Source organism: Mastigoproctus giganteus, chromosome 10 (genome assembly GCF_048544385.1).
Source record: "Mastigoproctus giganteus isolate SK-2022 chromosome 10, ASM4854438v1, whole genome shotgun sequence".
Classification (NCBI taxonomy): domain Eukaryota; kingdom Metazoa; phylum Arthropoda; class Arachnida; order Uropygi; family Thelyphonidae; genus Mastigoproctus; species Mastigoproctus giganteus.
In genome coordinates, this window is record NC_143584.1 from 197219485 (window position 1) to 197233660 (window position 14176).

The 14176-nt window shown below is 37.2% G+C and overlaps 1 protein-coding gene across 1 annotated transcript in view; it reads right to left on the reverse strand.

Moving 5' to 3' along the window:
- The window catches only part of LOC150079739 (uncharacterized), a 56921-nt gene extending 44440 nt beyond the window's left edge, over positions 1-12481 (reverse strand). The window contains exons 1-2 of the mRNA XM_090383205.1: positions 12020-12481; positions 6677-6874 (exon numbers count right to left, since the gene is read on the reverse strand). Of these exons, the coding sequence (XP_090239331.1) occupies positions 6677-6874; positions 12020-12481 (660 nt within the window). The remainder of the gene's footprint in view (positions 1-6676; positions 6875-12019) is intronic.
- Between the last annotated feature and the right edge of the window lie 1695 nt (positions 12482-14176).

Sequence of the window (14176 nt, forward strand, 5' to 3'; positions counted from 1 at the left end):
TTAAGGAGGTACTGGACAAATATTTAGTGGGATTTGTTTTGTAATTTTTTTTGGCTGATGCTGCATAAGCTCATACTCTTGCTTTCTTGCATAAGTTCATACACTTGCTTTCTTGCATCACATTCCACTACTACTACATTTTAATAAACGACACTGCACTGTATATTAAAATGCCCCTTGACCAGCGTAAAATATATGCAATAATTTATAGAAATGCATTAATTGAGGGAAATTTGAAATTGCCCCTTTCCCGATCCCATATACTATAGATGATACCAAAGTGGAAGATACCAGTGTCAACAGATTTACTGTATATCCACTTAGACCTTGCTATTAGACGCATAGGAACACTGGATTTCACTATAAATAACTGTATATATATATAAAGTGCTTTAGCATCATTATACACAGCCATTTCTGAATAGACAGAAAATTATTAAGGTGGCATCGTTTTAGGTTATATCTCATATTGTGAATACCTTCACAACGAGTTGCCATGATATTGCACTACTTCGAATAAGTAACGCTTCACCTAAGGAGAAGACTAATGTTACTTATTCTCAGATAGGTACCACCACCACCCATACGGCACCGTTTCAGGGCTATTTGGCCCTTCTTCAGTGAGTGGGTAGGTACCCAAGTGATGCAATGATGGCAAAAACAGTTATGAAGTATAACTCAACCTAAAACGATGCCACCTTAATAATTTTCTGTCTATTCAGAAATGGCTGTATATAATGATGCTAAAGCACTTTATATATACATAGTCCAAATTTGTTCGCAGCTTGAGGCACTAGCCCTAAATGCGCCTTAGACTATAAATAACATAAAATCTTTCAAATTTTTGGAGCAATAAAATCTATAGCTATGAAGAAACCCGCGCACACACAAAGAGGGTGGAAAGCTTAGAGTATATCTAATTGTAAGTAATAGTAATTATGACCATACCAGGTGACAATTTATATTTGCATGCCGTACATTTAACATTAAATTAAGAACTGACCCTCTAAGAATTGACCCATTGACGCTCTTTTCAAGAAATTTCCAATTTTTTTGCCCAGTAAGTAGAAAAAACACTCATCCGATGAATCATGGAAAAAGACTACACAAGCAATGAATTGGGCAAAGTTGACACCCAAAGAAATTGGGTATGATTGTTGTATTGTAAAAAAAAAAAAAATAAAATAAATAAATAAATAAAACAAAAAAATATATATTTTGAAGTCCTGTACATCACTGTTTTTTTTTTTTTTGTTTTTTTTTTCTTAAGTGTATTCCATTTTTATTGAGAGAAATCTACAAATTCAATATGAAATTATTTTGGGGTGAATGTAAACTCTAGAAGGAAAAGGATGAATCACATTAGTCGACTTGACATAGATGGGTTGACTATTGATGATTATGCACAGGTAGCTGAGAAACTGAATAAGTATTTTGCATTTACATTCACACATGAGGAGTTATTCAATTAGTGGAATGTCAGATGTTTATCACACTCTAACAGGGAGCTAAGTGATTTTGTAATAACTGAGAGCAAAGTGGAGGAGAAATTGTTGAAGTTAAACATAAGGAAGGCACCTAGGGTGGACGAGATCTATCCAGTAATATTAAAGGAGGCAGCAAAGGAAGCAACCAAAACCTTATCCATAATTATGAGAGCATCCTTGGACTCAGGAAGGATCCCCATGGACTGGAGGTGTGCAAAAGTATCACCAATTCACAAAGGGAGCTCAAAAGGTGACACAAGTAACTACAGACCTATTAGTTTAACTTGTGTTCTGGGGAAAATAATGGAGTCACTGGTTAAAGATGAATTGCAGGATCATCTAGACAAGAGTGCGGCAATAATTCAGACACAGCATGGATTTGGGAAGGAAAAGTCTTGAATGACCAATTTGATTGGATACTGTGATGAGGTCACAAAGGAACTGAATGCCAAAAATTATTTTGATATCATATACTTGGATTTCAGAAAAGCTTTTAATATTTTTGCACATGGAAGATTGCTGTACAAATTGTAGAGATATGGAATTAAGGGTAAGTTGCTACAATGGATAAAGGGATGGTTGATTGGGAGACAACAGAGAGTGGTAATCAATAGACAGTGCTCTTCTTCAACAAATGTTATTAGTGGAGTTCGCCAGGGTTCCGTTCTGGGCCCATTGTTGTTTTGTGTATTCATCAATGATATTAATGAAGGTATATCAGTATTAATGTTCAAGTATGCAGATGATATACAGGTTTGCAGGGTTGTTAACTACAGTAAAGACAGTATGCTACTCAGATTAAGAACCTGAGGGAGCTTACATTCAAATTGAGGAAAGACAGTTCTAGAATAGATGTGCGGAAATCTTCCTTTACCCAGAGGGTGGGTGATTGGTGGAACAGACTTCCATCTTTCGTTGTGGAAGTTGACAGCCTAAATAAATTTAAGGCTGAGCTGGACAGGCATTTTGAACGAATGGTGGGGTGAAATGGCAGGTTTTTTTTTTTTGGCTGATGCTGCATAAGCTTGCTTTCTTGCATTGTATCCCTCTACTACTGCTAATAATGTAGAACACTAACGAATTACAAAGGACAGAAGCAGAAAGCCGTTTCAAAATTATGATACAGGCAGACAGTGAAGTTTACTATCTGGTGCAGACAAATGGCGAAAAGAACATACGACATCCTGTCGATAACTAATTGAACCATATGTTTCAGCGATAGAGAATGTTGAAATTCCACTATATGATTGCACACTGGTGTTCAAAGAAAGTGCACGCCTAGGAATTTCACAATTCTAACCCTTTTTCGCGATGGTATGTTACATTAATGACTTGCATCACAAATAGAAATATAAACAAAAGATATTTTTTAATAGCTAAGGCAACGCTAAGTAATATTTGACAGGTGCTCTCAAAAATATTCCAAAATGAACATTTGCAAACTATATTTAACCTTTTTTGATAACACGACAATCATGAATGAGATGTTATCAGATGCCCACAGTTTACCTCAGTTTATCATTTTAAATGGAAAACAAAATGAAAAATTTATCAGGTGCAAACTAATATATAATAATAATAATAATAATAATAATAATATGCAACCACCACAGGATAGGACGATAAGACGGTTATTGAAATGATTACAATGCCATAATTAAAAGTGAATGAGGCAAACTTTAACTGTTGGTAAATAATAATAAACTTAGCCACAGAAAAGGTTAAAAAGTGACCATGTTTTTTAGGGCTGCCCAGAGAACAGTGCTTGGTAAAAATTTTTACAGTAACTCAGCATCATAATATCAGGAAAGAAACGAAAAGTATAAGACATGTACGAAAAAAAAAAAAAAAAAAACATTTACAGTCGAATGTCGTTAATTCAAAGTTAAAGGGAACTAAATTTTCAAGTTTTGTAATATAGTAATAAGGTCCCCCAAAAGTGACAAAATTATACTTTTTTTTGGTACCTACTATATATCTAAGAATAATAATATCAAAAATTAAAAATAAATTAATTTAAATTAATAGAATAATAAAAACGAAATGTAAACAAAAACCTTGTCTAACAATACAGTACCGTAACATAACTTTTTAAAGATTTTATTTTATTTGTAAAATAAAATAAGAGAAAAGAAATTAACGAATATGAAAATATTGTACAGTATATATTTTGATGTACTGTATATTAATAAGTATGGGTTGTTGAGACAGACAGAATTTACTTTAGGAAAAATTCACCAGCAACAGTTTGTTTTTTTTAATTTGATTAAAGTTTAAGTAAATTATCCAAATGAATAAAGAAAGGAAATATATATGGGTAGAGTGTTATTATAAAAGAAAAATTCACCAGAAATATGCAGAGATTTTAGCTAATTAGAATTTTTATTTATATAAAGCAGTGACAAAAAAAATCATATACATTATATAGATATGGCTTATTTTTGTTTTTATTCAAAGCATTTTCAATTTTGCAACGAAATTCATTGCTACTCAACTGTTACCTGTTTTATGAAGTTTGATCTTACATTCCGAACTGGTAGAAAATCTAGAAGTGTACTTTTTGTTGAGCACTTCTTATTAGTTTATAGAGATAAAATGGTTGTCCTTGGAACAAATGCTATTCTCATTTTCTGAGAACCTTTTCTTGCTAGGAGCTTCTTAGCATTGAAAACCGGCTGATGGAGTTCTCTCTTTCATGCACACTGATATAGTTTTATATGTTTCTCAGCACTCGCCGCTGTCTGTAGTGATGAATGGTTTTCTCCAGAATGAACTAAAAAAAAAATCTCTTGTGATGCACATTTCTTGAAACTCTCAAAGAAAAATTGGACAGCTGAAAGAGTACTTCTTATTATCAATCCAGCCATTAGTTGTTAGTTCAGTTTATCATGCACTTCTTTTCGAAGGTTCGAGAAACGCAAGTTTCTTTTAATGAAAGCTTTCCAATCTGAAAGGTTTCTTTTCGACATGTACAATCAGATTACTTTCAGAGTTCTTTGTTTAAACGTCTTAACAAGTTTGACAGCTGAAAGGCTATTCCGTGTGTGCTTTTACATTTCATTGTAGAACTTTCCAAGGGAATTGAATCTTACAGATTATCGAGCTGAAAAGTGTTTCTTTATTTTGAAAGGTCTTTTTACCGAAAATTTTATATCATAAGTAGTCAACGAAACAGTTTTGAAGTGAAACATCTTTAGGTGCGCTCCATGTAGTTTTCGGATGGAAGTAACTTGGGTTTGTAAATCGACAAACAACGCAACGAAAATGCGACTGTTCCTCGAAGTAAACGCATTACAGGCAAGTTAAACGGCTAATTATCATACTAAGCTAAATGATCCCGTTCCCGTGCAATTAATTAAGTTAGGCATGTTTAATAATTGGATGGGTAACCACTTGGAAATATGCAGTGTTATTGAATTTCCTCTTTTTTTTTTCTTTTCTTAATCTATGAAAAATATCCTTCCGATTTACACGACAGAATATTTATAATTCATATCTTTATTTTTTTTATCTTTACTTTTTTATTCCTTTTTTTATCTTTACTTTTTTTTCCCTTTTTTTATCTTTACTTTTATAGCCTGTGGATGATATTCCCCCTATTTTCGTTTATTAGAATAGCTGTTAACGGAATTAATATTCAAATGATTATAGTCATCACAATGACCAACAGTGACGTATGGCAAACCAATCGTAAAGTCGGGACCACTGTAGTGAGCCTTGTAAGTCGTATAGAGCACGTACATGTGCAATGCGTCCACCGAAACCACCTCCATTGAGTGCAAAGCTGAGATCTAAGCAATTTCAAGAGCGGAAGAAATTATATCGTGCGATGAAGTTGAACATAGAAGCTGGGGAGTATCCAACCGTATCTTAAGAGTCATACATCTCCCCAGGAATGTTGGAAGTGAATTGGGAAGAAAGGGTCATGGAAATTTACACTGGAAATGAAAACTACGAAGAGACCTCGAAGCCCAATCGTAAATGAAAAGTGAAGAAGCCAAAACGGACTGCCAGAGGTACTCCATCAAATCGTTCAACACGTAATACACAGCAGGAGCAGCAACAGAATTTTAAGAAACATAGTGGCATCAACGCACAGTTTAAATGTACATTCCTGGATAATGATTTCAGTTTGGTTCAAAACGATGTGAAGATTGTAGCAGCTCGAGATCTCTTTCAAACAGCATTTCCAAATGAAGATGTAAATCATATCGCAGCCTGTAATAGCTGTTGTGGCTCTCTCAAGAACAAAGTTATTTTGGCTCTATTGAAGTCAAATGGTTTTAAATATCATCCGAAGCCACAGCACTTGCCAAAAATATATTTAGTATTTGAACATCCCATATCTGCGAAGTTCCCATCCATGCAGATTCGTTGCATACGGCAATCATTAAGTCAATACGGGATCCGCGATCATGTAATAAAATTTCACCTAAAGAGTATCACTTACTTCTGCTTTGCATGCGCGCCACACATTTTTTTCCCCTTACTGTGAAATAAGATGGTTTTTGCATTTTACTCTATCTGAAAACTTCTCACAAATTGGATAGTTGAAATGCTTTTGCCCACTGTGAACATTGAAATATCTTATGAAATGATCTGTTTGCAAAATGTGTTATTAAAGGTTAAACATCTGAAAAGTTTCTCCCAAGTATGTACTGTCGGGTGATCCTTGAGTTGACCTTTCTTTGTGAACTTGTTCACGCAGATTGGACAATTGAATGTCTTTTCTGCAGTACGACCACTCATCTGGTTTTCACTCAGTGAGAACTGAAAGATTTTCAACAATATGAATTCTGAGATGGTTTTTAAGGTATTGTGTCTGTGAAAACATGTACTTCTTTCGCACACACCCTTCGAGTGCACGTACACGTCTGTATGCATTGTCTTAATATTAAATAAGTGTCTAATTAAGGAGTTTCCATTTCTCTGTGTTAAGGTGATTCCCCTACTCATTGTGACTACACTGATCAACTTACAGAGTTTTTTCTTGGAAAATTGTATGTAATTTCACTCATTTTTTTTTTTAATTTCAGTAATACGGTACAGATAAAGAGCTTTCTTCAGAATTACGCTGGCTGGTCTAGGTCTTAAGTTAGCTTCTTCTGACCTGCATGAACTGTCTTATGCTCTCAAACATTTCAAGTTCTAGGGCTGTTTTGGACAATCTAAAGGTCACTGCTAATTACTGACTGAGTCACTATGAAATGAATCGCAAGGGCTGCTTGGCATATTCCGTTTTTCTTTTTTCCTTTCCACATGACTATGGAGAAACTGTTGATCTTTACTAGTTGCATCGTCCAAGAGGTTCCATGCACTTCAGTGTACAACCTGTCATGCCGATTATTGCGGATCCAGTTAACCTTAGGTGGATCTGAAAAAACTCGCTAAAAAGTAAAAGAAAAATTGGAAATGTGAGCTATGTAAGGGTAGCAATCATGATGACTCAGCAGTCCATACCGATAAATCATGCCTTCCTTTGTTAACACTGAATGACATGTGGAGCACGAGTGATGAAGTATTAACACAGATTTTAACATCTGCGAAACAACTTTCGATTATCCAAGCCAAACAGCAGTGCACAAAACACTTCAGGGCGATACACGATGAAGCAAATACACTGAGTGATCATTGAATTATGACCACCCCTATGAAAACTGAATGTGACCCATTCAACACATGAGGAACAAGAGTGTGCAGTTAGTCGACCCATTTGTACCATAGATAAGGTGTCAGTGGTTCAGTAGGTAGTAAAATTTCGAGCATGATGGGTAAAAGGAAGGATTTATTGGACTTTAATTAAGGACAAACTGTGGGCGTTCGAAAAGCTGATGCCTTGATTTCCCAAATGGATGTACTGGTGGGATATTCGACAGCTGCCATACTTAAAGAGTACCAGGACCGGCGTCAAAATGGTTAAACATTGACGGCAAAACTGCAAAGATCAGCGGAAATTTGATGTTAGAGATGAGCACCAGGTTTGATGACTCGTACAGGCAAACAGGCGCAGCGCTGTTGAGGAGTTGTGTACCGAATACAACATGGGCCAATCCGGAACATTATCTGGCATGACCATGCATTGCACGCTCGCACGTATGGGCTATACCAGCAGAAAATCCCTCTGGCATCCTCTCCTGGTTCATAGGTGTACAACACTGGCCTGGTGATAAGAGCATGCAATTTGGACGTTAGAAGACTGGAAAAAGTGTTCTAAGAAATCAATCTTAAGGTAAACCCTATTGTAACATGTGGCAAAACTAGCCAGGTTCGTGGTAAGGGTATATTTTGGTGGGGTGTCATGAGAAGGGGGTTTTGACATAGCCACCTGTAGAAACAAAATCCCATGCGACGGAGGGAAGCGGATACCACATACAGATTAATAACGGGGAAGAATGGCATGCTGTACAGAAGTAATGGGGCCAGATTGGACATAAATTTCGAGTTTTGGTATGGGTTGTGACAGGAATTAGGAACGTCACTAATTCAAATATAAAATTTCTAGGGGAATATTTGAAGATAGCTTAAAAGAAAGGAGAAAATGAACTACAGTTGGCACTAAGAATCCCAGGCATTTCTACCCAAAAACAGAAATTTAAACCTTCTGTGGGAAAGGGGCCAAATCTAAGATATCTGCTGTCTGTACTGTAAAATGAAGGATTGACAAATAAGGGGAGAAAGACTTTTGAATCTGGATTAGGATTGGTGGAAAAGAAGTGAAAAGTTAGTAAGTGCGCAAGAACAATATTATATAGTTTGCAAAAAAGTGGGGAGGGTAGAGACGGGAAGGAGGCAGTTGAAGAGGGTTTCAAAAACGTAAGGGTGTGAGGAAAAGTGGATGAAAATGGAGGGGAGTAGGTTAGTTAAAGGGAGTTCAAAAAAAAGTAAGGAATAAAGAAGAAAGGAAATATACAGGGTGTCTCAGAAATATTGCTACAAACGTTCAGGGGAGGTAAGTAACATATAAAAGAATGCAAATTGCATAGGAACCCATAACCGGAAACATCACAGGAAAGTAGAACCAGAGGAACGACAAGCAGAAAAGACAAAAGACAGTAGTTAGTGGCAAACATTTATTTGACAAAATATTAACAATGGTGTATGAGATGAATGCATTTCATGATGTTACAACAGATGCTCAAAGGTTCCACCATGAGACGCAATGCATGCATGACACCGACGCTGCATGGATTGGCGGACAAAGTCGAACACACCTGGAGTTTCTTTGACAATAGCAGCAGCGCAGATGAGTCTGGCCACGAGATCCATTTCCATCTCAACAGGCGATTCATGCACGATAGATTTGAGGGCACCCCACAGAAAGAAATCAAGGCTCAATAAATCAGGTGAGTATGGAGGCCAGGCAACGGGTCCACCAAGACCAATCCATCGACACCCAATATGCCTGTTAAAATGGTCACAACACAACCTCCATAATGGGCAGGTATCCCATCATGTTGAAACCAAATGTTGCATCTCACATTTGTTGGAACATCATCAAGAAAACCTCGTAGAACTTGTTCAAGAAACATCCGATATTTAGCGGAGTTTATGCGGGATGGTAACAGGTATGGGCCGACTAAGCAGTCACCGATCATACCTGCCCACACATTTATTGCGAAGCAATGTTGCGCCGCTTGGGGGCACATACCGTGTGGGTTGTTGTGAGCCCACACATGAGCATTGCGCTGATTGAATAAGCCTTCCTAGGTGAAATAAACCTCATCCGTGAACAAAACATAGGCTGGAAAATTCAAGTCTGGAACACTTTCTTGGAGAAAATACGGTGCAAAAGCCACACGTGCATGATGACCTTGGAGGAGCAGTAGCTGAACTATTTGGAGATGAAACAGCTGTAAGGAATCGTCGAGCGAGACATGCTGTACACTGCAATGAGACACTCCTAAAGCAGAGGCAGTGGCACGTGTGCTGGAAGTAGGATTATTCTGGATGGCATTCAGCACACTTTCCTCCATGGTGGGAGTTCGTGTCGAACGTGGTCTGCCCGCATTACCCCGTTACCTATAAGTGTCCTATAATCGCACAAATTTTGATGCACACACGCAAACAAATGGTGGTCCGATACATGTCTGTCTGGGAAGCGTTCTCCATAAATTCGTTGAGCGGCTCGTCCATTGTCCACTGCTAATCCATACACTAGGTGCATGCATGCCAGCTCACAGTTCGTATATCGATGCATGCTCTTCGTTCAGAACTACTGCTTGAATGAGTAAACCAGAAAGTTTCCCTCTCGCGAACTGATGAACAGCGTCGTCTACCGACTTACATTTACATTTTCGCTTATGGGTTCCTATGCGATTCAAATTTCTTTAGATGTTACCTATCTCCCCTAAACGTTTGTACCAATATTTTTCAGACACCCTTTACACACATATATATATATATATATAACCAAAAGAAAACCCAACTAGGATATGTAAGGGAAAAAAAATCAATATTTTATTCATTGAGCTCTGAAACAAAACGAAGTTAATAAAACAGAACTAACATAAAAAATGTTTTTCATATTACTCGTTTTGATTGAGTAATTCCAGTAGTCTCTTTTGGCTTTCTTCGCTTTTCATTTAGGATTGGTTTTCAAGGACTCTTCATCGTTTTAATTTGCAGTATCAACTTCCATGACTCCTTCCAAATTCACTTCTAACTTTTCTGGGGAGATGTAAGGCTCTGATGATGGGGATGGATATTCTCTGGCTTCTTTGTTCAGCTCCATCGCACGCTTTAATTTTTCCGCTTTCGAAATAGGTCAGATCTCTGATTTTTACTTAGTGGAGGTGGTTTCAGTTGTCGCATTGCACACGTATATGTTCTATGTGCCGTACAAGGTTCACTACAGTGGATCCCCATTTTGTGATTGGTTCACTATAAGATTAAATCATTTTACGATGGACACTGCATAACAAAATACAGTTCGCTATACGATATGTAGTGTCTGTCATTTTGATCACATATACGAATTGAAATTTAATTCTATTAATGGCAATTCTAATACACAAAAATATGAGGAATGTTATCCACAGGATATAAAAGTAAAGATATAAAGCACAGCTTTCAATTCGTTACGTTATGAATTAACAAAATTTAATGATAATCGGAAGAATATTTTCCAGAATTTAACAAAAGAAAAAAAAATAATAAATCATGCACGAAAGGGGTCATTTAGGTCAGTAGGTTGGTTGTCGAAATTGCCTGTAATGCGTTTACTTATCGCAACTGTCACATTCTCCTTGCATTGTTTGTCGATCTATCAAAGATAGTTACTTCCATCTGAAAACTCTCTGGAGAGCACCTAAAGAAACTTCCCTTAAAGCTAGTTTACATTAGGGTACCTCCTACCTTGAATTTTCACAGGATGTGGCCTGATGGCATGTCTCACCAGCGTTTCTTTTCCAAAGAAGTCAAGTTATATACATGACATCACTTTCGATCATGTGACTTATGAGGCAAGGTGGTCATGTGATATACGTTCAGAGACAATTTTTTGATGAGTCTGCGCATTTCTGCCACAAGCTGGTCACACGACATCAATGCATTATGCCGGTGCTTTTTCGAACTCAGCACCCAACCAGCTGTCCTTGCTAGCCAGTCTGTCACACGACCAACGAACGTCATATGTCACATGATCTAAAGTGACGTCGTGATGTCGTACATATCACGTGATCGCTGCGGAAAAGAAATGCCTGTCAAACACGGCATCAGGCCACACCCTTGGGAAATTCAAGGTAGGGATACCCTATTCTAAACTTTAACCAAAATAAATAAAAAAGGTTCTCAGAGTTTGGGCAGATGAAAGGATTGCTCTCTGGAGAAGTTCTCAAAACTTGGACATAAAAAATGTTTTCTTTTTTCTAAATTATGAATTGTGAGATGTCTTGTGTGGGTTCCAATTACAGAGAACTCTCCTAGCACGTTGGACAATTGAAAAGGATTTTCTACAGTATGCATTCTGTGGTTTTTCTGTAAGCAGATCTCTTTGCATAAACCTTCTCACAGTGGAAAGTTTTTTTTCGCTATGAATTCTGAAGTTCTTTGTGAAGTTTATTCTCTGTTTGAACAGTTGAAATGACTTCTCACAGGTTGGACACCTGAAAGGTTTTTCTCCAGTATGAATTCTGAAATGGATTTGGAAGTCTACTCTCCTTGAGAACCTCTTCTCACACGCCTGACGGATGATAGGTTTTCGGCACAATTAATTCTGATATGGGTTTGGAGCTCTGCTCTCACTGAGAATTTCATCTCATAATGGGACCAGTTTAAAGGTTTTCTCGAGTATGAATTCTGAGGTGTTTTTTAAGGTATCTCTTCTGGAGAAACTTCTTCTCATAGTGTGAACAGCTGAAAAGTGTTCCTTCATTGTGAATTCTGAGGTGAGTTGTAAGACTTCCTCTAAGTGAGAACTTCTTCTCACAGGTTGGACAGCTGAAAGGTTTTTATCCAGTATGAACTTTGAGATGCTTTCGGACATCACTTTTCCATCTGAACATTTTCTCACAGGTTGGACAGCTGAAAGGTTTTTCTCCAGTATGAATTCTGAGGTGTGCTTTTAGGGATGCTCTCAATGAGAACTTCTTCTTACAGATTGAACAGCAGAAAGGTTTTTCTCCAGTATGAAATCTGAGATGGTGTTGGAGATCCTTTCTTGCAGAGAACTTTTCTCCACAGGTTTGACAGCTGAAGGGTTTTTCTCCATGACTTTTGAGGTGTCTGTTTAGTGCTCCTCTCCATGAGAACGTCTTTTCACAGGCTGGACAGCTGAAAGGTTTTTCTCTAGTATGAACTACAAGATGCTGTCGGAGTGTTCCTCTGCGTGAGAACTTCTTGTCACAGGTTGGACAACTGAAAGGTTTTTTTCCACTATGAATTCTTTGGTGTGTTATTAGGTGTGAGCTCTGTGCAAATGATTTCTCACAAGTTGGACAGCTGAAAGGTTTTTCTCCAGTATGAACTCTGAGATGGTATCCGACACACTGACTCATTGAGAATTTCTTCTCACAGATTGGACAGCTGAAAGGTTTTTCTCTGGTATGAACTCTGAGATGGATTTGGAGTGCTGCTTTCTGTGAGAACTTCTTCTCACAGGTTGGACAGGTGAAAGGTTTTTCTCCAGTACGAACGCTGAGATGGGTTTTGAGGCATTTTATTTCTGAGAGCATCTTTTCACAGGTTGGAAAGCTGAAAGATTGTTCTTCAGTTGGAAGGCTGAGATGGAATTGTAGTCCTCCTCTCTGTGATAACTTCTTCTTAGAGGTTTCACTGCTAGAATTTTTATAATTAATACGATATCTGATAGCACTTTTGACCATTTCTCTCTCTCTCTGAACTTCTCACTGCTTGGAAGACCCAAACCTTTAACATTATGAACTGTAGCATGTTTTATGAAATATCCTTTTGATATCAGAAGTTATTCAGCTGAAACGTTTTTCATCCAAAGGAACCTTTAAATACAGTTTAACTTCAGAATACTCAGAATTTTGAGTAGAGATTCAACAAGTGAAATGGTTCTTCACATTATTTTCTCAGAGGTGTGTTTTTAGACCTTGTGAAAATGTCTTCCAACAAATTTCACAACTGCAACATCTTTCCTTATGAAGCGACACATGCATTTCAGGAGTTCTTCCTTTGTACTTCTTGCCAAAAGTTTTATTGCAAGTGTGTTTACCAATAAAGATAATTGCCAGATGTCTTGACTGAAGTGTTCAAATATGCAGATCTAAAAATTAAATTGCCAACATTTTTTATGAACTGATTTAGTTGTAAAGAAATGGTTGTTTTACTCATAAATTGTTGTTACTTCTGTGTAATATTCTTAATTCTAGATACTTGTATTGTACCATTTATAAATCACATATGTTCGGTTCTTCTGGCTGTACGACTGTCCACAGAAAAAAAGTTCTGTGGATACCCAAATAGGAAAAGATGATGCTAAGTTTGGAATCTCTCACCTTTAGAATTGCATAGAGTTTTTCAAATATTAGAAATCGCCACTCTGTTTTAAATAACTACTCATCGATTTCTTTCTTCATTAGTGATACATGTTCTTGCAATGTTGTTGTTTCTGTTAACAGCGTTCCTTTAGATGTTTCTATTCATATGCTATATTCTTCCTAAAAAAAAAAAAGTAAAATAATCATATAAATGCCATGTTTAGTAAATTGATATTCAATTAAAATTTGTATTTATTGGCATTCTTTAGGGTTCCCCTAAAAGCCTCAGTTTCATTTCTAAAGCATGAGCCAAAGCCGGTAAGTGTGACAATGTGGGTGTGTAGTGTATGTGTTGTTCTGTTGAATGTTGAGTGCTGACACTTAGTGCCTTCACAGCCAGGGGGCAGAGGACACCTGGTGCTCAGCCCCCTAACTCCCTTCCCAAGCCACTTGGAGGCATGGCAGGTACCTAAAATAAAATTCTCGTATTGGAGCTTTCAGGGATTACCTGGAAATTCCAAGGTAAATTATGAAAAGAAATGGGATGATAGTGGGAGAAGTAAACAAAGTAGGGGATTTATGGGAAAGTATTCGAAAAGATGGGAGAGGGAAGAGAAAGGCACCTCCCAGAAAAAGGGAGAACAAAAAGTAATAATGAGAATAGTATAGAATACGAAGATAGTTAGGAGATTATCTGTAAACATTATAACAGGAAATCTACTTTGTATGTATCCAGCACTTATGGAT